Source organism: Mobula hypostoma, chromosome 2 (assembly GCF_963921235.1).
Source record: "Mobula hypostoma chromosome 2, sMobHyp1.1, whole genome shotgun sequence".
In the NCBI taxonomy this organism is placed as follows: Eukaryota; Metazoa; Chordata; class Chondrichthyes; order Myliobatiformes; family Myliobatidae; genus Mobula; species Mobula hypostoma.
Window position 1 is genome coordinate 238,890,154 of NC_086098.1, and position 24,901 is coordinate 238,915,054.

At 43.7% G+C, this 24,901-nt stretch overlaps 1 protein-coding gene across 4 annotated transcripts in view; it reads right to left on the reverse strand.

The window, feature by feature from the left end:
• Positions 1-391: 391 nt before the first annotated feature.
• Positions 392-24,901, reverse strand: part of LOC134342965 (DNA-binding protein RFX5-like) — a 34,782-nt gene continuing 10,272 nt past the window's right edge. For 3 of the 4 annotated variants that reach the window (XM_063041714.1, XM_063041715.1, XM_063041716.1), the window contains 8 exons: positions 20,918-20,951; positions 19,247-19,329; positions 15,859-15,993; positions 15,333-15,452; positions 12,176-12,254; positions 9,705-9,906; positions 8,781-8,872; positions 392-2,056 (listed from right to left, as the gene is read on the reverse strand). In XM_063041714.1, coding sequence (XP_062897784.1) covers positions 1,148-2,056; positions 8,781-8,872; positions 9,705-9,906; positions 12,176-12,254; positions 15,333-15,452; positions 15,859-15,993; positions 19,247-19,329; positions 20,918-20,951 — 1,654 coding nt within the window. In that variant the 3' untranslated portion in view covers positions 392-1,147. The remainder of the gene's footprint in view (positions 2,057-8,780; positions 8,873-9,704; positions 9,907-12,175; positions 12,255-15,332; positions 15,453-15,858; positions 15,994-19,246; positions 19,330-20,917; positions 20,952-24,901) is intronic. The other variant, XM_063041713.1, reaches the window with a different exon arrangement.

The following is a 24,901-nucleotide window of genomic DNA, read 5'->3' on the forward strand; positions in this document are numbered from 1 at the left end:
AACAGAGGTCAGCAGCTATTAAGAGAGGTTGAAGCAGTAGCAAGCACCATTTTTGGCATAGGTTGTTAGACTGACAGTATAACACATCTCAAACAAAGGAGAAATACCTTGCCAAAGTTTTATGAGCAACAACACAGTAACTGTGGTGAGCAGGGATGGCAAGATCGATTAAAATCGATTTGGCTGAAGTAGATGATGGCACAGATCAAAGCTAAGAGCTTTGGTTAGTTCCACTGTCAATCAGCCTGGAGACCACATCAGGGTTGACAGCGGACACTTAAATGAGATCATGTAACTCTCCTGCAGTCACTGTACTTAGTCAGAATAATTCGCTTGCTTCTACCCATGAAAGACACTGCAGTTTTGTAACATGTATTTTCCACAGTGCACCGAGGCTTTTTTCAATTCGACGGCTTTATTTCAACTCTACGAGTAAATACCTTGCTTGTGGAATGATAAGATTTATTTAGATATACAGCACTGAATTGGCCCTCCGGCCCTTCAAGGCACACCGCCCAGCAACCCTAGCCTAATCAAAGGACAGTTTGCAATGACCAATTAACTAACTAGTCCATCTCGGGACCGTAGGGGGAAACCAGAGCACCCAAAGGAAACCCACGCATTCCGCGGAAGGACATACAGACTCCTTACAGAATTGAAGTCCGAATTCTGACGCCCCAAGCTGTTTATAGCATCGTGCGACCGTGGTGCCCAGCTTGCTGTCAATTCTGCCATCTGCCCCCTTCACCTTCAACTCAGCTGAAACACTGACAGTCGCCCTGGGAATGATTAGTCAATATCGTCTCTCCCCAGACAAAATCAGCATTAAGAGGAAATAACTTTAACATAGATTTCTCATTTTTGGAACCATTAATATGTGTATCTGTCAAATATCAAACAGTTGATCAGTTTTTAAACAGAACAGCATGTAGAAAAGTAGACTGAGTTCTCAAATCATCAGGTCCCTCCAAGTGTGGGGTAGGAGAGGGAAGGGCTTGAAATTCCTTGGTAGGGTGATGTTGAGCAGGCGAAATAGTCCCGTAGAGTAACTGTGGGACTAAATAGCGTGCATGTAACTTGAAGATACGATACCACCAACATGATACCCCCACTGCCCAGTGCTCACTTCTGCTCACCTAGTCAAGCCTTACTGAGGGTGAGCGGCCGCCCCCAGCGAGTCCTGGGGGTCCTGTGCGCCAGTGTTTCTGCTCACGGAGTCCCGGCAAGCCAGACTGGGCAGTGGTCTGATCACAGAGGTCTGGCGCACTCCCAGCTCCGCAAGCCCACAGTTAGTCCTCAGCTGACTGGGGACTAGGGGTGAGGGTGAGAGTGAGGCTCTCTCTGGCAGTTTCATAGTGTTATCCACGGACGAGGTGACTGGCAGAGGGGCTGTGGTACTGGCGTCTGTGCCCAGTTTGGTGTGACGTGTGCTCTCTAGCAGGCAGGCTGCGTCGGGAGCTGCAGGCATCTCTGTGGTGACGGCCATCCCGCCAGGATCCCCCTTCCCTTCAGACACCTTCCGAGGGCGGCCCCTCCTCTTCTTGGAGGCCTGCCTGTCTTCGGAGGCAGGCATCGAACTGGCAGGGCGCTTCCGTGGCGAGGAGCAGGCTGGCGGGCTTTTTGGCTGGTCAGGCCAGTGCTTTCCATCCTTGAGCTTGCTGCTGACAGAACCCTTGCCAATGGACAGGTCGAGTAAGGTGGCACAGGGGTTTACCTCTGGCGCAGGACCCGGGAGGATGACAGCCACTTTCTTCAGCATTGGCACGCTTCCCGCAGCCATGATCCCTGTGCTGCTGGCCCCTGGCGGCAGAGTGAGCGGTACCGGAGGTGGGATGGCACCCATCCGGACGGGCAAGGCAGAGGGGGCGACGCAGGGACCAATACTGGCAGTTGGAATTGTAACCAGTTTCTTGGCCTGTGCCTTGGGCCGAATGGGGGCGAAGCGATTTATCACGCTGTCGACATCAGCCGCGCTGGTCTGCTTTCCCCGGCCGGCCGGTGGCCCATCTTCCTTTCCGCTCTGGACACCTGGCACTGTCCCCTTGGAAACCTCCGTCTGTGAGATTGAAACAAATGGGAAATTCAGTTCAGAAACGCAATGGACTGAAAGTTCAAGGAGTACATCAAACACACAGGTCAAGCAGCATCTACCGAGGGGAATAAGACCATAAGTTACAGGAGCAGAATTAGGCCATTTGGCCCATCAAGTCTACTCCACCATTTCATCATGGCTGATCATTTTCCCTCTCAGCCCCACCTCCCTCCCGTATCCCTTCATGTCCTGACTAATCAAGAATAAATCAACTTCTGCCTAAAATACACCCAATGACTTGGCTTCCAGAGCCACCTGTGGCAATGAATTCCACAGATTCACCACTCTCTGGCTAAAGAAATTCCTTTTCATCTCTGTTCTAAAAGGACACCACTCTATTCTGAGGCTATCTCCTCTGGCCCTACACTCTCCCACCATAGGAAACACCTCCTCACATCCATTCTACCAAGGTCATTCAACATTTAATAGGTTTCAATGAGGTCACCCCTCATTTTTATAAATTCCAGTGAGTATAGGCCCAGAGCCATCAAACGCTCTTCAATCCTGGAATCATTTTCGTGAACCTCCTTTGACCCCTCGACAATGTCAACACTTCCTATCTTAGATAAAGGGCCCAAAATCGCTCACAATACTCCAAGTGAGGCCTCACCAGTGCTTTATATGAAGTCTCAACATTACATCCTTGCTTTTATATTCTAGTCCTCTTGAAATGAATGATAACATTGCATTTGCCTTCCTCACCACTGACTCAACCTGCAAATTAACTTGAAGGGAATCCTGCGCAAGGACTTCCAAGTCCCTTTGCACCTCAGTTTTTTTGTATTTTCTCTCCATTTAGAAAATAATTAATCCTTTCATTTCTTCTACTTAAGTGCATGACCATACACTTCCTAGTACTATATCTCATCTGCCACTTCTTTGCCCATTCTTCAAATTCTAAGTCCTTCTGTAGCCTCTCAAAACTACCTGGCCCCCCCCCACCCATCTTCATATCACCCGCAAACTTCGCAACAAAGCCATCAATTCCATCATCCAAACCCTTGACATATAACACAATAAGAATTGGTCCCAACACAGACCCCTGTGGAACACCACTAAGTACTGGCAACCAGTCGGAAAAGGTTCCCTTTATTCCCAGTCTCTGCCTCCTGCCACTGCTTTATCAATGCTAGGATCTTTCCTGTAATACTATGGGCTCGTAGCTTGTTAAGCAGCCTCATGTGTGGCACCTTCTCAAAGACCTTATGCAAATCCAAGTACACAACATCAACCAATTCTCCTGAGGTCAGATTGACTGACTTGTAGTTTTCTTCCTTCCGCCTGTTACATATCCAACGAGCATGATGTAATTATCTTGTGAGCATTATGTCATTACCTCGTGATGGGCATGATGTAATTGTCTCATGATAGCGGAGTGATGTGATATCACGGTATAAAAGAACACAACTGTGATACAGTTCTCATTTTTATTTTTAAAAGTGTGGAGTGACATTTGTAATTTTCCTGTCTTCTGGAACCATTCCAGAATCTAGTGATTGTTGAAAGATCATTACTAATGCCTCCACAATCTCTTCAGCCACCTCTTTCAGAACTCTGGGGTGTACACCATCTGGTTCAGGTGACTTATCTACTTTCAGACCTTTGAGTTTCCCAAGAACCTTCTCAAATTGCAGAGCGTATTCTATCATATAATGATCACTTTCCTTAAGGGTTCTTTTACCTGGAGCTCTCAAATCAATTCTGGTTCATTCCACAACACCCAATCCAGAATAGTGGATCCTCTAGTGGGCTCGACCATGAGCAGTTCTAAAAAGCCATCTCGTAGACACTCTAGAAATTCCCCCTCTTGGAATCCAGCACCAACCAGATTTCCCCCAATCTACCTGCATATTGAAGTTTCTGCACCACCCTTTTGGCATCATTTTCTATCTCCCATTGGTAATTTGTAGGCCACATCCTTTCTACTGTTTGGGGGTTCTGTAAACAACTCCCATCAGGATCTTTTTACCCTTGCAGTTCCTTAGCTCTATCCACAATGATTCAACAACTTCCAACCCTGTCACCTCTTTGATTTCATTTTTTACCAACAGAGAAACGCCACCCCTCTGCCTTCCTGCTTGTCCTTTCGAAACAGTGTACATACTTGGACATTAAGGTCCCAACTGTAATTTTCTTTCAGCCATGACTCAGTGATGCCTACAACATCATACCTGCCAATCTGTAACTGTGCTACAAGTTCAACTACCTTATTCAGTACACTGCACGCATTCAATTACAACACTTTCAGTCCTGTATTCACCCTTTTCAATTTTGTCCTCCTTTTACATTGCAACTCATCCTTCTGACTGCAATTTTGCCCATTCAACAGCCTCTTTCTTCACTACACATTGCCTCTGTAAACCAGCTACCTCATCTTCAGTACTATTATCTGCCTTTTCTATGATAATTCTTGCATTGAAATGTATGCAGCTCAGGACACTATTCACACCATGCTCAACCTTTTGAATCCTAACTTCTGTCTAAGGTTTTACCAACATCTGCCTCCACAACCTCTCCACTAACTGTTCGGGCCCTCTGGTTCCCATTCCCCAGCAACTCTAGGTTAAACCCCACCACGCAGCATTAACAAAATTTACTGCTGGATATTATTCCCCTCCAGTTCAGGTGCAAATCTTCCCTTCTGTACTGGTCCCACTTTCCATTGAAGAGAACCCAATGTTCCAAAAATCTTATGCCTTTCCTCCTACACCAATTCCTTAGCCACGTATTAAACTGTACAATCTTCCAAGTTCTGGCCTCACTAGCATGTGGCATGGGTAACAATCCTGAAATCACAGCCCTGGAGGTCCTGCCCTTTAACTTAGCACCTAACTCACTGAACTCCCCAACTCGTCACTTGTCCTACTCAACTTCTAGCTGTTCACCCTCCCACTTAAGAATGCTGAGGACTCCACCCAAGATATCCTGGACCCTGGCATCTCAGAGGCGACATACCATCCAGGAATCTTGTTCTCACCCACAGAACCTCCTGTCCGTTCCCCTAACAAACAACTTCCCTATCACCACAGCACGCCTCTTCTCCTCCCTTCCCTTCCGAGTCACAGAGGCAGACTCAATGCCAGAGACTTGCCCACTGTGAATTTCCTCTGTTAGGTCACACATCCCGACAAAAGTATCTGAAGTGATATACCTATTGTTGAGGGGGATGGCCACAGGGTTACTCTAAGGTGTCTCCTTAACCCCTTTCCCCTTCCCAACTGTCACCCAGTTTCCTGTGTCTGGCAGCTTGGGTGTAACTACCTCTCTATATGTCCTATCCCCTTCAGCCTCCCGAATGATCCAGAATTCATCCAGTTCCAGCTTCAACTCCTTAAAGCAGATTCGTAGAAGCTGCAGCCAGATGCACTTCTCGCAGTTGCAGTCGTCAGGGACACTGGAGGTCTCCCTGCCTTCCCACATCCTGCAAGAGGAGGATTTCACCTATCTTGTCTGTCATCCCTACTGTCCTAGCTGAGCAAATAAAAAGAAGAGAATGAGAAGAAAATGAGCTTTTCTTTCCTTTGCTTTCTCTGATTAAGCTTCTCTTCATTGAAACCTCGAAGAGCTAAAGCCTTAAGGTTACGACGACCGCTGCGTTTCCCTCTGCCTTCCTTTAATTTGCTCTTACTAATCAATCCCAAACACCGATTGGTCACAAATCAAGGCGCTATTACACTGCTGCAACTCATATTCAAAACATCCGTGGTCACAAGTGAGGTACCAGAAGATTGCAGGATAGCTAATGTTGCTCCATTGTTTAAGAAAGGCTCTAAGGATAAACCACGAAATTATTAGCTGATGAGCCTTACATCAGTAGTGGGTAAGTTATTGGAAGGTATTCTAAGGAACTGGATATAAAAGTATTTGGTCTAGACAGGGAATGATAAGGGTCAATCAATATGGCTCTGTCCATGGCAAGTTGTGTCCAACCTACCTTATTGAGTTTATCAAGGAAGTTACTGGGATAGTTGATGAAGGCAAGACAGTGGATGTTGTCTACATGGACGTTAGTAAGGCATTTGACAAGGTCCCGCATAGGAGGTTGGTTCAAGAAGGTTGTTATTTGGCATTCAAGATGAGGTAGTAAATTGGATTAGACATTGGCTTTGAGAAAGAATGATTGAGAAAGTGGTTGTAGATGGTTGCCACTCTGACTGGAGATCTGTGCCTAATGGTGAGCCACAGGGATTGATGCTGGGTCTGTTGTTGTTTGTTATCTATTGTTATCTATTAATATCTGGATGATAATGTAGTAAAATGGATCAGCAAATTTGTGGATGATGCTAAGATTGTGTGTGTAGTGCACAGAGAGGAGGACTATCAAAGCTTGCAGTGGGATCTAGACCACATGGAAAAATGGACTGGAAAATGGCAGATGGTATTTAATGTAGACAAGTGTGAGGTGTTGTACTTTGGGAGGACCAACCATGTTAGGTCTTACACTGAGCAGTGCAGTAGAAGAAAGGGATCTGGGAATATAGATCCATAATTCCTTGAAAGTGGTGTCACAGGTAGATGGGTCATGAGGAAAGCTTTTGACACGTTGGCCTTCATAAATCAACGTACGAGTACAAGAGTTGAGATGTTACATTGAAATTGTGTAAGATGTTGGTGAGACCTAACTTGAAGTCTTGCATCCAGTTTTAGTCACCTACCTACAGGAAGATGTAAATAAGATTGAAAGATTGTAGAGAAAATGTACAAGGATGTTGCCGGGACTGGAGGACCTGAGTTATAGGAAAAGATTGAAAAGGTTAGGACTTCATTCCCTAGAACGTAGAAGATTGAGGGAAGATTTGATAGAGGTATACAAAGTTATAAGGGACATAGATAGGGTAAATGCAAGCAAGTTTTTTCCACTGAGGTTGGGTGAAACTACAATTAGAGGTCATGGGTTAAGGGTGAAAGGAGAATTGTTTAAGTGGAATATATTTAAGGGGAACTTCTTCACTCAGAGAGGGATGAGAGTGTGCAACGAACTGCCAGCACGTGGTGGATGCAGGGTCACTTTCAACATTTAAGAGAAATTTGGATAGATACATGGATGGGAGGGGTTTGGAGGTCTATGATCTAGGTGCAGGTCGATGGGATTAGGCAAATTAATAGTTTGGCTTGGACTAAATAGCTGAAGGACCTGATTCTCTGCTGTAGTGTTCTATGACTCTATGACTATAATAGATAGGATCTCATTGAACGTTGCATGTGAAGTATGGTGACATTGCACGCTGTACTGTGTGGGTTTGCCTGGTTCTTGAGTTCACATTCAAATGTTGAATCCATGACTTCAAGAAAGGAGACACCAAGATTTTGTTCAAGGCCAGTCTGATCTGTCAGGACTTTCTGGTTTTGTTTAAGAGCAACTCTGATTCCTAGAACAACTGGCTCTGTCAGGGTAATGAGAAATGGTAAGAATGTCAGTAACACGCACAATGAGCAATGCTCAGCACTCACCTGCAGGTCTTGTTGGAACATTAAGCAGTATAGCACGGTACAGGCCCTTTGACCCACAATGTTATGCTAAACGTTTATATTTTTTAAAGTTGGTTTTGTTTGTCACATGCAGGTTGAAACATACAGTGAAAGGCTTCATTTGTATCAATGACCAACAGAGTCAGAGAATGTTCTGGAGGCAGCTCGCATGTGTCGCCATGCTCCTGGTGCCAACATAGCATACCCACAACTTACTAACCCTAACTCGTACATCTGGGGGGAAACCAACGTGGCCAGGATGATAACATTCAAACTTCTTACAGACAGCAGCAGGAATTGGTGATCACTAACGCTGTAAAACAAGGTGTTAACCACTAACCTACACTAAGATCAGTCTAATGCTCCCCACCCTTCACTTTTTCATCCATGTGCCCATCTAACAGTTTCTTAAATGTCCCCAATGCATCTGCCTTTACCACCACCACAGTTCCTTAAGGCCGTCATATCCAGGGGGGAGGGAGAAGATAGTGGAGATAAGCTCACACTACCTATTAAATGGTCCCAGTAGCATGCGTCTGATATCGCCTCTGACTATCAAGTCCAGCTCCTGGCCTTCACACATGGTTTAGCTATGAAGCCCGACATAGCTGGGTCTTTCTGGGTTTTCAACATATTTTCTGCAGGTTAAGTAAAGAGCGGAAATCATCAGGATGGAAGCGTAAATGTCAAGTTTTTAAAAATGAAAGGGGGGCGGGAGTGGTGAAAATTTCTTCCATGTCAGAATTGTGTCTACTGACAGGAGAAAGGGCAAAGGCAGGTTATTGGCGCCTTAAATCCAGTTGTTTCCGGCAGATGGGGCTTGTTAGTCATGGTTGGCGGCTCATCTATGAGAAAGAAAGCTCTGATCTCAAATCTCTGCTGCTTTATGGCTATATCCACTCATAGGGAAGGCTTCGGGAGTAAACTGTGAGGAAAAATCTAGAGCCAGAGTTCCTAAGGCAACACTGAGTTCAACATTGACTGGCAACTCCTGCAACATACTTTTCAGTCAAACTGCATTGGTCTCTGCTCTTTTTTCTGAATCCATCAGCTACATGGAGAGGGGGACCCTGTTGCATGGGCAACAGCTTTCATACTGCCTGTGTTATCATATTGACAGCTGGGACACAGCATCGATGGTCAACCAGGACCAACGGAGAACTTCATCACCCTGGCAGACCAGTCCACACACCCGCCACTCTGTAATAAAGAAACCTACCTCTGACGTTCCTGTCCTCTCCTCAGTTTCCTTCCCAGTGATCTTGGACTGCTGTCGCTGCATTGGATCTTTCTGGGTTTTCAACATATTTTCTGCAGGTTAAGTAAAGAGTGTTAATCAACAGGATGGAAGTGCAAATGTAAAGTTTTTAAAAATGAAAGCGGGGGCGGGAGTGGTGAAAATTTCTTTCATGTCAGCATGACCTTCCATTACGGTGTTTGTTGCTAGTGTGGTCCAGTAAAGCATCTTTCTTCCCGAACATGAAGCGATGCAAGATCTTCTGTTACAGAATCACACCTTTCAGCCCAATGGGACTTGACGGGTTTATTCTCGAGAAAAGCCTCACCACACTGCATGTAGGGTATTAACAGAGAAAGTCTAGGCAACTGTTTTCACTTCCACAGCATTCTGGAACCAATGAAGTTGTTGCACTTCACTGGTCCGGAAGGGCATGTTCAGCGCTGTATCTTTAAATACACAAATCACTGTTGTTCTTATTTTAGGTACTTTATGTGGAATAAATATTGGAGCACTCTCCTGGTTTTCTTCACAGGAATCTACATCCACCAGAGAGGAAGTCACTATTCATGTGAAACATGTTTGAGAGGAAATCATTTGCAAACCTTTGGTGGAACCGCATGGTTGGGAGAGGAGAAGCAGCACATTGAACACAAGGAACTGTAAATGCTGAAATCAGAGCAGCAAACTAGCAGCTGGTAGAAACTGGCTCAGGCTGCATCTGCGGAGGGAAATGTTTCGGGTCAAGACCCATCATCTGGACAGCTTTTCGAAAAGGAGCTACTTTGCATGTTGGGCTGAAGGGTCTTTTGATTTGCCACAGAGTTCTAACAGTTTGAGAAGGAAAAGATTCGAGAAGATTAGAGAAGATCCTGGTTCAAGGAGAGGTGCAAATGCTTCACTCACCAGTCATAAGCTCCTCCTTCACCAGCATTGCGTTCTTGGTCCTGGGGCTGATGAGGTGCTCCATCACGAGGAAACGGGCCAGGTCCACAACTGAGTCGAATTGCCTCATCAGCACCCGCTGAGCCCACTCACAGATCAGGCTGATGGCCGCTGACACCAGCACCTCGTTCTGCTGGGACTTGTCTGCTTCCTTCGCCTCCAGCTAACATGGAGAGAAGCAGGAGGGGAGGGGAGAGTGGGGAGAGGGGTGAGAAAAACACACAAAGCACTGGCATAAATCATGTTACATAGAAACATGGAAAATAGGTGCAGGAGTAGGCCATTCAGCCCTTCGAGCCTGCACCGCCATTCAGTATGATCATGGCTGATCATCCAACTCAGAACCCTGTACCTGCCTTCTCTCCATACCCCCTGATCCCTTTAGCCACAAGGGCCATATCTAACTCCCTCTTAAATATAGTCAATGAACTGGCCTCAACTGTTTCCTGTGGCAGAGAATTCCACAGATTCACCACTCTCTGTGTGAAGAAGCTTTTCCTCATCTCGGTCCTAAAAGGCTTCCCCTTTATCCTCAAACTGTGACCCCTCGTTCTGGACTTCCCCAACATCGGGAACAATCTTCCTGCATTTAGCCTGTCCAATCCCTTTAGGATTTTATACGTTTCAATAAGATCCCCCCTCAATCTTCTAAATTCCAACGAGTATAAGCCTAGTCGATCCAATTTTTTATCATATGAAAGTCCTGCCATCCCAGGAATCAATCTGGTGAACCTTCTTTGTACTCCCTCTATGGCAAGAATGTCTTTCCTCAGATTAGGGGACCAAAACTACACACAATACTCCAGGTGTGGTCTCATCAAGGCCTTGTAGAACTGCAGTAGTACCTCCCTGCTCCTGTACTCAAATCCTCTTGCTATGAATGCCAGCATACCATCCGCCTTTTTCACCGCCTGCTGTACCTGCATGCCCACTTTCAATGACATAAAATGGCATGTCTGGTCCTTAACAAAGGATTGGACTAGTACGGCACAGCCTTGGTCCAGCTCTATATAATGTGCCTTTCTCCCTCCCCCACCGCCAATCAATCCCACAGTGTACTATATCTCTCCCCATCATCCCTGACCATATCTCTCCCCCACTCCCTTTTCTCCATTATCCCTGTGTACCATATCTGTTCCTTATTCTCTGCTCCCCATCATCCCTACTGTGTACCATCTCTCTCCCCTGTTCCTTCTCCCCATCATCCGTCTACCATATCTCTTCCTCATTCCCTTCTCCCCATCGTCCCTACTGTGCACTATATCCCTCCCTCATTCCCTTCTCCCCAATGTCCTTACTACATACCATATCTCTCCCCCATTCCTTCTCCCCATCGTGTGTGTGTACATTTCCCCCGCCTTCTCCCCATCAATCTGCTCTCTTTCTCTCCCCTCCCCGTTCTCTTGTACACTATGCCACCATCTCCCTCATTCCATCACACATTGCAGACCTCTCTGCTTGCTGTGCATCGCCAACTCTGCTGCTGGGTTAGTGTCTCTACAGACCCACTCTGTCTATTTGTCACTCCTCTACATTTGGATTGACATCACACAAAAAAAAACAGCACTTCTGACAGTGGTGGACTCCCAGTAACACAGCAGACTCCCTCAGTATAACATTTAGTATTGATCTAGGTAGTGTGCTTAAGTCTTTGGAGTTATGAACTTGTACCCATGACACCACAACCCTGCAAGGAGAAACAATAAAACTCTGACTACACTTGGGAGTATTGTGTTCAGTTCTGGTCGGCTTATTATAGTAAGGATGTGGAGGCTTTAGGGAGGGTGCAGAGGAGACTTAACAGGATGTTGCCTGGATTACAGAGCATGTCTTACGAGGATAAGTTGAGTAAACTTGGGCTTTTCTCTTTGGAGCGAAGCAGGGTGAGAAGTGACTTAACGTAAGCGTACAAGCTGATAAGAGTCATAGACAGAGTGGACAGCCAGAGATTTTTTTTTCTCAGGGTATTTTTTTTTATGATGGCTAATATGAGGGGGCATCATTTTAAGATCATCGGAGAAAAGTACAGGGGGATGTCAGAGGTAGTTTGTTTGTTTTTAATGCCCTTCCAGGGGTGATTGTAGAGGCAGACACATTAGGAGTATTTAAGAAACTCTTACATTGCCATATGGATGATAGCATAACGGAGGGCTATGTAGGACAGAATGATTAGATTGACCTTAGAGTAGGTTAAAAGGTTGACACAACACTGAGGGGTGAAGGGCCTGGACTGTGATGTTCTATATTGTGTCCATTACCGATAAGAGAATGAAAAGTTACATAATCTTTCTGTGACTGCAAAAGTGAGAAGACAGGAGTCAGTGAGCAGTACAGTGAAGGGCAAGTGATTGCTTTTTTAAGAATGTACAATCCTCCTGGTCCAACGAGCCTACAAACAGACTAATGCAATAATATTTTGCAATCCCACTTACCGGGTCTGGGAGCTTCAAGTCCAGGCTTGGAAGGGAAGGCATGCTGACCACAGTCTTTCTTCTAATCCCACCATAGCAGTATGTTGGAAAGAGTTAAGTATATAAATAAAAACCACGAGATTCTGCACATGCTGGAAATCCACAGCAACACACACAAAATGCTGGAGGAACTCAGGCCGGGCATCATTTATGGAAATGAACAAACAGTCAACGCTTTGGGCCTTCTTCAGGACTGGAAAGGAAGGGGGAGGAACATGGAAAAAACCTACCTGGTTCACTAAGGAAATGTTTCATAGTCTGGTCTATTTCTCCAGCATTTTGGGTGTTGCTCAAGTATATAACTGCCTCTCAAAGTCCAACCCTACATCCCCATCGTGAGAGGTAGAAATGGGTAAGGGATGGCCAACGTAGCTCTGTTAAAACTGTATAGGCCAATCCCCTGTACAGTGGATACAGTGGATTGTAGGAACAATGATGAACTTCAACCATACCATCAACTTTGGACAATGGAGAAGAAGAGGTCATCAATGGGAGCACAGGGCCCAAAAACAAGAAGTACATGAACAACATCATCGCATTGTGGATTATGATAACATTGAATTAATTTCCTGGATTAGCATACAGTAATATTGATAATGATCTTTATTTATTTAAATGTTTTACTTAGAGATACACTGCAGAATAGGCCCTTCTGGTCCAACGAGCCATGCTGCTTAGCAACCCACCTATTTAACACAAGCCTAATTACAGGAGCAATTTACAATGACCAATTAACCTACTAACCTGTATATTTTTGCACTGTAGGAGGAAAACAGAGCACCTAGAGTAAAATCACTCGGTCACAGGGAGAGTGTACAAACTCTTTATCGACAGCGCCAGAACGGAAGTCTGAACTCCACTGCCCTGAGCTGTAATAGCATCACACTAACCAGTACGCTACCGTGGTGCCCCAAGGTAGTAACCTGTGGAGGCATGTTCAAATACCACCCAGAAAGCTGAGGAATTTAGCTTCATTTAATTACTTGAAAAAACTCACCTAAGGAAGAAAATGTTTCACTATCTGGCTTGAAAATTAGTGCAGACCCACCCAGATATCGGCACAGATAGAGTTGCTGCCTCACAACTCCAGTGGTCCAAGTTCGATCCTGATCTCTGGTGGCGTCTGTACGGAGTTCTTTTCTCCATTTTCCCTGAAACTCTGTAAGTTTGCTCCAGGCTCTCATGAATCCTCCTACATCCTCAAGTTGGGCAGTCAGTGGGTTAATGGCCCCTTGGAGTGAATGTGAGGGGGAGCTGAAAGGAATAAGGCCTTAGCATAATTGGCTTGATGGTTGCAAGCACCATGGAGGAATTTAGATTAACCTGCACTAGTTAAAGTTCCTTGGTGTGCACATAACAGATGATCTAACCTGGACCCACAACAGCTCCTCACTAGTCAAGAAGGCCCAGCAGTGTCTACACTTTCTGAGGAGACTAAGGTGTGCAAGGCCCCCCCACCTCTATTCTAACAACTTTCTACAAGAACAGCATCAAGAGTGTCTTTTCTGGCTGCATCATTGTGTGGTACGGAAGCTGCAGGGCATCGGACCACAAGACCCTACAGTGGATAGTAAAAACTGTCAAGAGCATCACCAGGGTCTCTCTTCCCTCCCATATGTGACAGTTAACAGGAGCATTGCAGATGATCGTTCAGAATCCCTACCACCCATCCCACAATCTCTTTGACCCACTACCATCAGGAAGGAGGTACAGGAGCATCGGGATTAGGACTGCCAGGCTGGGTAACAGCTTCTCCCTTCAGGCCGAGAGACTAATGAGTACCCTGCCACCACCGAGGTCTCGTCACTAGGACAGTGTGCTTTACTACATGCATTTTGAATTATACTTTAATAACTCATTTGTAGTATAACATTGTGGCTTACGTGCTGTGTGAAATATATATTGAGTGGGTGCACCTTGGTCCAGAGGAACATAGTTTGTGTTGGTTGTATGTATGTACAGTTAAATGACAATAAACTTCAACTAATATAGGGGGTGGCACAATAACATTACGGTTAGCAGAACACTACTGCACCAGTGATATGGGTTCAATTCTCATCGCTGTCTGTAAGGAGTTTGTATGTTTTCTGCGTGGGTTTCCAAAGACATGTGGGTTAGGGTTATTGAGTTGTGGGAATGCCACGTTGTCACCAGAAGCTCCGAGCACAGCCTTGGATCGTATGGGTGGTTGACGCAAATGACGCATTTTGTTGTACATGTGACAAATAAAGCTAATCTCTGTAAAAACATCTTGACATTAATATCCCAAAGAACAAATAAGTTAAAACATTGATGAGAGGTGTACAGTTAACAAAAAAGAATGCAAAAATGACCAAAATATAAAGAAATGGCTTTCTTCGTCATAGTGCCTCACATCACAAATTGTTCCATAGTCAACAAAATTGTTTTGGATGTAGCAATTAATTTTAGGAGAACTGATTATGGAATAAATATTAACCCTAGAACTACCCCCGTTTGTCTTCATTTTTATACAGTAGGTTCTGTGCTGGCTTCCTGTATCTTTTAGAATTGATTCTGAAGTTCTCTTACTGTCTTTGAAGCTCTTAATGGTCTGGGAGCAGAGCACATCACAGAATTGTTTTAGTTTTATAATCCTGCTCAAGTTCTCGGGTCTTCTTTTGCCCTCCCCTTAAATTTAAACAATCTCCATCAAAAGATAATTGGCTGGTCAGATTTTTTGAACTAAGCACCTAAACAGTGGAATTCAGTACCTAAAGCTGTGAGGGATGAAGACTCAGTTGACACTTTTAAACACCAGCTCAAAACCTATTTATCTACTGTAACCTTGCTTTTAACTAACAACTTTTTGTCTTTTATTTTATTTTCATGCTTGCTCTTTATAGCATTGTAAGCACTTTGAACTACATTGTATGAAAAGTGCTCTAAAAAGTCATTATTATCATATTGTACATCACTTGAATGAGCTCCATTCTAATATCATGCCCGAAATGTGACACCTGCAATAATATCGATCTTTCCGCACTTCACTGAGGGTCCTTGAATACCACCTTGGAGGTTGCTACTCACAGAGACCTCAGAGCACCACCACGATGGAGTGACAAAACACAAGCTGCTTTTAAGAACAAGAGGAAAAGGATATTTAGACTGGCCTCGCCCTCCCAGCCGTCGGGCCTTGAAGTTCGGAAAGACATCGCGCATGATTTTGCCAAAGTTTGCTGCACTCAGGAGCCGGTAGGATAAATTATTACAGTAACGTCTGTGTTCAAAAACAAAAGATTATATTCTTCTTATGTTAAAGGTTGTGAACCCTTTTGCTTATTAGAATCAAAATCAGGTTTAATATCACTGACATACTGTACGTTCAGAAAGTTGTTTTGCAGCAGCACAGTGCAATACAGGAAAAAATTATAAATTACATTAAGAAACATATTAAAACTTTAAATAAGTAGTGCAGACAGAGAGCAGAAACAGAGGTGGTCTTCATGGTGTTATCAATTTGTATGTTGTTTGATAAATCTTTCTGTCAGCCACCCTGATGTGTCAGTAACCATGTGATTGGGGAACCAGCCAACAACCCAAACAATCTGACAGTCCCTGAAGAACTCTAGAACCAGAGGGGGCAGACAAATCATTCCTGTACACATTAGGTATCACTTACGTACTTGTAAGCATCGTAGACATCTTGCTTTGGTAGACAGGTGTCTGGATGTTCCTCCAGGTGGTTCCTTATCCAGTTGCAAGCGTGCATTTGATCAGCAGTGCTTGTGGGATACGGGTCACTGCTGCTGATGCTGGAGCTGTGATCAAATAGGGGTTGCGATAAAGATAGTTAGTCTTATGCTTTTAGGTCTGTACACTACCTCACAAATCTTTTGAGACAATAACAAAGTAGGGGATAAATAAAATCAAGCACAGGCTAGAAACTAGAATATAAAAGCAAGTATGTAAAGGTGAGGGTCAGACTGCAAGGATTATTGTAAGCAGTTTTGAACTCCTTATGTAAGAAAGCATGTGCTGGCATTGGAGGAGGGTCCAGAGGATCGACAATGATTCCAGGAATGAAAGGATTAATGTTTAAGGCGTGTTTGATGGCTCTGCGCCTATACTAGCTGGGCTTTAGAAGAATGCGGGGGGGCAGGGGGGTTATCTCGTTGAAACCTATCAAATATTGAAAGGCAAAGACAGAGTGGACATGGAGAGAATGTTTCCTATAGTGGGGGAATCCAGGGCCGGGGGCACAGCCTCAGAATAGAGGGATGTCCAGTCAGAACAGAGATGAGGAGGAATTTCTTTAGCCAGAAGGTGGTGAATCTGTGAATTTCATTACCACAGATGGCTGTGGAGACCAAATCATTGGGGGTATTTCAAATAGGGGTTGATAGGTTTTGGGGAGAAGGCAAGAGAACTGGGTTTAAGGGGGATAATAAATCAGCCACGATGGAATGGCAGAGCAGACTCGATGGACTGAATGGTCCTATTCTCCTCCAGTATCTTATGGTCTTGACCATTTCGATGGAAATGAAGTATCATATAAACCACCATAGGAATTGACTTTCTGGCCTCATTTGGCTCTTATGTCTTATGCAATATAAACCAAGGGTGTGCCTCAAGATTAAGATGCTGGCCATTAAACATCACTCAAGCTGACAAAGGAGAGGCAACACTTAATAAACCATGGAGGCATCATATCCCCAATGTGTTATGATTTGAGGCTGACTTCTCAACTGAGTCATCAAGGACCCTCACCATCCAGGTGATGCTCTCTTCTTGCTTTTGCCTCCAGGAAGGTACAGGAGCCTCAGGACCCACATCACCAGGTTCCATAACTATTATTAGTCCTCAACCATCAACCTCCTAACCCAGAGTGGATAATTTCACTCACAACACTGAACTGACTACAGAAACTACAGACTCACTTTTAAGAACTCTACAATATGTTCTCAATAATAAGTTTCTTATTTTTATTTTGCTTTTCTTTTTGTATTTGCACAATGTTGTCTTTTGCATATTAGATGTTTGTCTATCTTTGTGTAAAGTTTTTCCATAGATTTTATTGTGTTCTTTGTATCTACTGTGAATACCTGCACAAAAATGAATTTCAGGGTAGTATATGGTGACATTTATGTACTTTGATAACAAAATTCACTTCGAACTTTGGTTTTTTGCTCTCTCCCTAAATCAGTTGTGCCATCAGCTGCCAAGACTCAACATCCCCTACCTAAATAATCCTGTATCACTTTCCTGGTCAAAGACGCTTTTTAAAGCCAACCCACTCTACTCTAATTAAAGTCCTGATAAGGAACTTGGCTCGAAACATTGATTGTTTATTCCTCTCCATAGATGCTGCCTGACCTGCTGAGTTCCCCCAGCATTTTGTTTGTGCTGCTCTGGATTTCCAGCATTCGCAGAATCTCTTGTGTTCATAACTCTAATTATGTTCATTGCTGTTGAATTTCATTTGATAAACCAGTTAATGCATTTGGGATCACTTGCATTTAAAAATCTAATGCATTGCTTGAGAAAGCTGTAGGAAGACTTATTAAGATACTTTTATAACGAGTTGAAGAGGAAGGAACTGCAGGGGAATGAAGAGAGGGCTTGGTGCACTCTTTCTAAGAGCTGTATCACCCAGCAGAATAATCTCTGTCCTCACTGCACTGTTCATCAGTCTCAGCTGAGTGAGCGGCATTGTCACTCCAGGTCATATGTTTGAACAGCATCAGACAATTCATATGAAAGGTCTCAGCCCAAAATAGCCACTATTGAATCACGTCCATAGATGCTGCCCAACCTGCTGAGTTCCTCCAGCATTTTGTGTGTGTAGCTCTGGATTTCCAGCATCCGCAGGATCTCTTGTGTTTACTGTTACTTCAGACCCAGTGACAGCAGCATAGAACAGGCCCCTTCAGCCCAGGTAAACCTTCGCCACAATCAATCCAACCCTTCCCTCCTACACAGCCCATTACCTGCCATTTTCTTACACAGTTTGGGGGGGGGGGGGTGGGAACAACAATCCTTGGTGGAGTCAGAATAGTGTCGCTCATTTCTAGTGGAGGTAGGTGGAATTTGAACCCTTACTCCCTGAATTACAAGTTCGTATCTTAACCCTCCATGCTACCATGTCACTCAGTTTGTAGGATGACACACACACACAAAATGGGGCATGGATGTGTAGCCCCCCGGTAAGCCTCAGGCTCGCTCAACTCGCTTTCGTCTGGGGGGAGCAGCCTTCGGCCCCACTAAACTGGATAATCAAGTAGGTGTGGATGCTGTGTGATGTACCCCACCCCGTCAAATAACAGACAATACACCATATGCCATTAAATGATTACACTTATAGATCTTACTGGAACTATGTAATTAATAGAGATAAAATATAAAAGGAAAATAAAAGGTGCCAAACTTATCAAATTTCAACCACTTCGTGCACAACCGTTGGAGTTCAATTAACGGAGATGAAAGAAAAATTTATTTATTGAGATACACTGTGAAACAGGCCCTTCTGGCCTTTCGAGCTGCACCGCCCAGCAATCCATCTATTTAACACTAGCCTAAAGACAGGACAATATTCAATGACCAATTAATCTACTAACCAGTATGTCTCTGGACTATTGACGGAAACAGAAATAACTGGAGGAAACCCATGCTCACACGGGAAGGGTGTACACACTTCTTAAAGAAGCAATTGAACTCTGACCCCCACCCCCCAAAGCTGTGATCGTGTCGCTTTAACCACTGTGTTACCGTGGGCAGAGAGACACAACCAGCGGAACACGGATGAAAGAAAAGAGAGTTACATGTGAGGATAGGGTTAGACTGATATTGGAGTAGTTTAAAAGGTCATTACAACATTGTGGGCTGAAGGGCCTGTACTGTGCTGTAAAGTTTCATGTCCTCTGTTCTAAATTTAAATGATCAGCATGTACAAGACCTGTGTATGAAGGACCAAACAACTTCAGTTGAGTCCAGCGCATTCTCTAGCAATAGCCTTTATAACTGGGCACTGGATACTTGAGCTGGCACCATTTTAAGAACCTGCCCACCCTGTACCTTTTGTCTCCATGGCTGGGGCCTGAAGGGAGCTGCAGATAGAGGTAAAGCTTCTCTGAATCCGAAAACCCTTTGACTTCTTGCTGCAAACAAAGTGAGAAAGTAAATCAAAACCCTAATCGAATGTTTGAAGAGTGATGAGATTGTTATGGTGGGAGAAGCAACTGAAACGATGCTCAAAGCATTGACAGGGTTCAAATATGGCTACGTATCTTGCATACTTACCACTCATGTTCACCACATTTATTGCCTATTTATCCATCATTAATGTATCCCTCTGCAATATTGTTGCAGAATATCACCATGTTGCGTACCACGCAGGCTCAAGAACAGCTATTACTCCTCAACCATCAGGCTCTTGAACCAGAGGGGATAATTTCACTCACCCCATCACTAAACTGTTCCTACAACCTACACACTCACTTTCAAGGACTCTTCACCTCATGTTCTTGATATTTATTGCTTGCTTGCTTATTTAATTGTTTATTATGCGTTTCTTTTCCCTTCTTTTTGCACTTGCACAGTTTGTTGTCATTTGTTTGTTTGTCCATCCTGTTGGGTGCGGCCTTTCATTGATTCTATTGTGATTCTTGTATTAAGTGTGAATGCCTGCAAGAAAATTAATCTCAGGGTTCTATATAGTGACAAGTATGTACTTTGATAACAAATTTACTTTGAACGTTGAATTCAAACAATCAATCTAAATAGAAATTTCTAACGGCATTACTGGTGGAATATTTCAGTGTGTTTCAGACAAGATATAAAACAAGGTCAGTATCTATCTTCTCGGGTGATCATAAGAGTTCCGTTGCACTAGAGGAAATGCAGGCCATCTTGACCCCATTGTCCAGTGGGCAAAACTTGCCCCTCACCCAACTTTAAAAGGCAAATGATCCAGTTGTTACCATGTTCTTTGTGGAAGCCTACTATGTGCAAATTCAATGTTACAGCAGCGGTTACTTTCAACAGTACTTCACTGGAGCCATCACAGGAATATGAAAGACACAACAAGGAAATTTAGGAGAATGATCCTGGGAATGAAAGGGTTAAAGTAGAAGCATTTGATGGCTCTGGGCCTGTACTTGCTGGAGCTTAGAAGAATTTAGGGGGGTGGGTGGGTGGGAGGATTTCATTTTATATAATGAAATGCCCAGATAAGAGTGGATGTGGAGAGGATGTTCCTATAATGGGGGAGTCTAGGACCAGAGGGCACAGCTTCAGAATAGAGGGACATCTATTTAAAAGCGAGATAAGGAGGAATTTCTTTAGCCAGACATGGTCATTGAGCATATTAGATAGATTCTGGATTGTTAAAGGTGTCAAAGGTTATGGGTAGAAGGCAGGTTGAGAGGGATATTTAAAAAATCAGAATGGTGGAGCAGGCTCGATGGGCTGAATGGCCTAATTTTACTCCTATGTCTTATGATCATAAAAATGCAGGTTCCCCAATAAAGGTTTCATAAATGTTTCAGGCAGAAAAAGGGAATCCATTCATTTTTAAGAAATAAAGCATCCTTTGTCATTGCCCCACAACCAACTCTGGAGATGAGATTTGAGGTTGAATGAAGAAACCTTATTTCCATATATTTTATACCCTTTTCAAACTGTTCGACTGTATGCTGGGGTGGAAAGAGAAGACATCAGAGGGTAGAAGACTGAACAAGTGCTTACCAGAACATTGTCGACCTTCAACTGAACATTTTTGCTGCAAGGAACAAAGAGAAGGCTGTTAAATTGTATCTTGGATCTTGCAATGCAGATGAAGCACTGAAGTTCAGTAGATCATAGCTGATCACAACACCATGAGCTCCTGATATTAGGAGCCATAAATGCAGACTTCATACAACTTCCCCGTTCTGCTCCAACATCTCCTGTACACAAGACCAATTCCTCAGGCACTCTTCCAGATGTGTAAGCATGAATGAGGCTGACACAAAACATCGGAGGAACTCAGCTGACTGAGCAGCCATTCATGGTGAGAAATGTTTCAGGTCAAGACTCATTGGCCCAGATGAAGGGTCTTGACCCAAAACTCAGTAGGTCAGGCCCTTCATCAATGCTGCCAAGCTCCTCCAGTGTTCCATCGCCATCTTACTCTGTTTTCAGGCTTCTCAGTTTGGACCCACTGAGGCTAACCTCACCCCCTCCCCCATCCACCTGCCTTCTCCTTCACCTTACTTCACCATCACCACCAAGCTTTCACTTTTTCTCCTTCCTCCACCTTCTTATTCTGGCTTCTTCCCCCTTTCTTTCCAGTCCTGATAAAGTCTCAGCTTGAAAAGTCATCTGTTTATTCCTTTCCAAAGATCCAAGATTGTTTAATGTCATTTCCAGTACACAAGTGTAAAGGAGAACACAATAATTGTTACTGCAGATGCAATGCAGCACAGAAAAAAACCACAATAACATAAAGAACACAATAACAGAAAAATGCAATGAAAATAAATACATGAGATACCTTATATACATAGAACAATTCTATATCCATAGTGACCCTAGATACAGGAGTGTCTGTATCTGAGGCAACTGACAGGAAATGATAAAGTAGAGGTGGTGCAGATGTGAAGGGGTGGGTCAGTGGGTGGAGGTGTTGATCAGTCTTACTACTGGGGGCGGTGGGGGGGGGGAGGAGCAACTGTTTTCTTGGAGTTTGCTGGTCCTGGTGTGGATGCTATGTAATCTCCTCCCTGATGGGCGTAGGACAAACAGTCTGTGAGCAGGGTGGATGTAACTGACCATTTACCAGCACCTTCCTGAAAATATGTCCTTGATAGCAGGTAGCCTGGTGCTGGTGATACGTTGGGTAGTCTTGACTACCTGTTGTAGTGCAGTTTCCATCCCATACAGTGATGCAGCATGTTAAGATGCTCTCCACTGTGCATCGTAGAATGATGCAAGTAAAGACGAGCATTGAAAGTAGAGGTTTCCTGATTGTGTAACGTATGCTCTGGCACCATGACAAGTTGTGCGAGATGCGCACTCCCAGGAGCTCTCTGACTTGCTGAGTTCCTCCAGCATTTTGTGTGTGGTCTCCCAGTGTTTTGTGGGTTGCTCAAGATTCCAACATCTGTTGTCCCTTAGGTCTCTATGTAAGACTGCCTTGCCTTTGGGAATTGAAAATCAAAGGAAACCACCCCCACGTGGGTAAGAGTTGACATATGGGCCAGACCAGATATTTACCAGCTGGAATTCGGGGCAATAGTCAATCCAACCTGCAGACATCAGCAGCAGGAGTCACCTTTGAAAGAATGTGTGCCTCCTTGATTTGAGTACTTATTCTGCAATGGACTGTATCTGCTGAGGTATAGCCAATTGGTTAAGGTATGCTGAACCCAGCATAAACAACACAGGCCAGGAGTGGTGCACCAATGGCACACACATTCAAGATGGAAAGCATAAAAATTTTGTTAGTACTTGGCGCCTCTACGATTCCTAAACCCCACCTACAATGAAAAGATACATCATAATTATCTTTACTCCCAAAAGAAGAAGCAAAGATATTCTTTTACAACCCGAGAGCAGTGAGATGATTTCACACGCTAGCTTGGTGCCAGCTAGACGGTTGGAAGAGCCTGTCATATTGGATGATACATTTTGAAATCCAAACAGACCTGGTGTAAACATCAGTATTTGGATAATAAACAGCTGGGCCAGTTGGTATTGGCTTCGTTCTGCTTACATTTTTTTTCTTCTGTCATTTGTGAGTGGACCGTTATTCAGTGATAATGGTAAATACTGTATGGAGTAGAGTGCCCCCATTTAGTCATGAACTTGGCCAAGTCTAATTCTAGGAGTAGAACTTACTGAAGAAACTTGTGCTACGAGCAAGGCTCTCAAATCAACCCAGTAGAAACCAGATACAAAATATTTGCCACTGTTCATACAGCAACAAAACTCTCACTGAGAGTAAAGTATGTTTGTTTTTCTTTCCTTCAGCTTTTATAAATTTCCAGTTTCAAGTTTCATTATCATTCAACCATATATGAATAAAGCCAAACGAAACAGTGTTCCTCCAAGGCCAAGGTGCAAAACACATTACCAACAGCACACAGCACATAGCAACAAACAGCATATATAATTATAATTTCAGAAAAACATACATTCACAGAGAAAAAAAACTGCCCAAGTCCCTGAGTGGCATGACTATAGATTGATGGTAAATTGACCTGGTCCAGTTTGCACCAAATCTTATTATTTGACGTACATATTTCTTATGTTATATATGAGATACAGTAACAATCCCATTTACAAATGATTCTACAGGTGTGCACACTGTTCTGATATCCAGCACCTGCAGAATCGCTGATGTTTATTTTTAAGAGATTATATTATTTTTCAACTGTGTTATGAAAAAGTAATAATGATTTTTGAATGTTTTTCCTAAAATGCTTCATTTGTTTCAATCTGTCTCTGGTATACTTTTATTAATAGTAAAACAATGAACACATATAAAAGACAACAGGACTCATCCTTTTTCCTTAAAAAAAACATCTGTAATTATTATCAAATTCATTAATCAATGGTAATTTCTGCTCAAAATTACCCTGGCACAAGGTAATTTTTAAAGTTTTTAAAATATTATCCCAAAAAGGGTCGCCATCCCTGACATAAGTAGACACACCTTACTACTATTATAATGACAGTTAGAATAGCATTGTTACTGTACCCACGAGAGGTAATTATCAGGAGCACTGTGTACATAAGATATTAGCATTGCCGATGATCCTTCCCATCCATTCTTTGACTGCACCCCCCACCATCAGGCAGGAGGTCCCATAGCATTAGGACAAAGACTGGTAGGATGGGAAACAGTTTCTTCCCATTGGCCATGAAACAACTGAACTTCCTGCCACCACCCAGGTCTCATCTCGTATGAAGTGCCAGTAGCGTTATATTGTTCACTTTGTAACTTGTGTTGAATATGCACCTTATTATTTGTTAATTTCTTTGTGATATTACTTTACGTGCTATGTGCGAGTTATGTGTTGTACACCTTGGTTCAGAGAAACGTTGTCTCGTTTGGCAATATAGATCAAATGACAATAAACTGAACTTGATAAAACCTGCGAACATGAAATTATAAGTAGAAGCCCTACTTTATCAAACAAATACTTGCTATTATTGCTTTTTAAACAGCACAGCCACGATCCAATTCTTATGGAATACTACGAGGGGTGATTGATAAGTTCATGGCCTACGGTAGAAGGAGTCAATTTTAGAAAACCTGCACATTTATTTTTTCTACATTTACACACTTAGTCCAGCGGTCGTGGAGCATACGGATCCCTTTGTTGTAGAAGTCGGCGTCTTGGACCTCCAGAAAGTGGTCCACAGCAGGGGTGATTGATAAGTTCATGGCCTAAAGTAGAAGGAGATGAGGAGAGCCTTCAAACTTTCTGCGTTTTCACTCAAAGAGTTGAACTTCACCTGCATGTAACGAGAGCTGTATAACTCATCTCCTTCTACCTTAGGCCACGAACTTATCAATCACCCCCGCTGTAGACCACTTCTACAAAGGGATCCGTATGTTCCATGACTGCTGGACTAAGTGTGTAAATGTAGGAGAGGACTATGTTGAAAAATAAATGTGCTAGGTTTTCTAAAATTGACTCCTTCTACCTTAGGCCACAAACTTATCAATCACCCCTCATACAT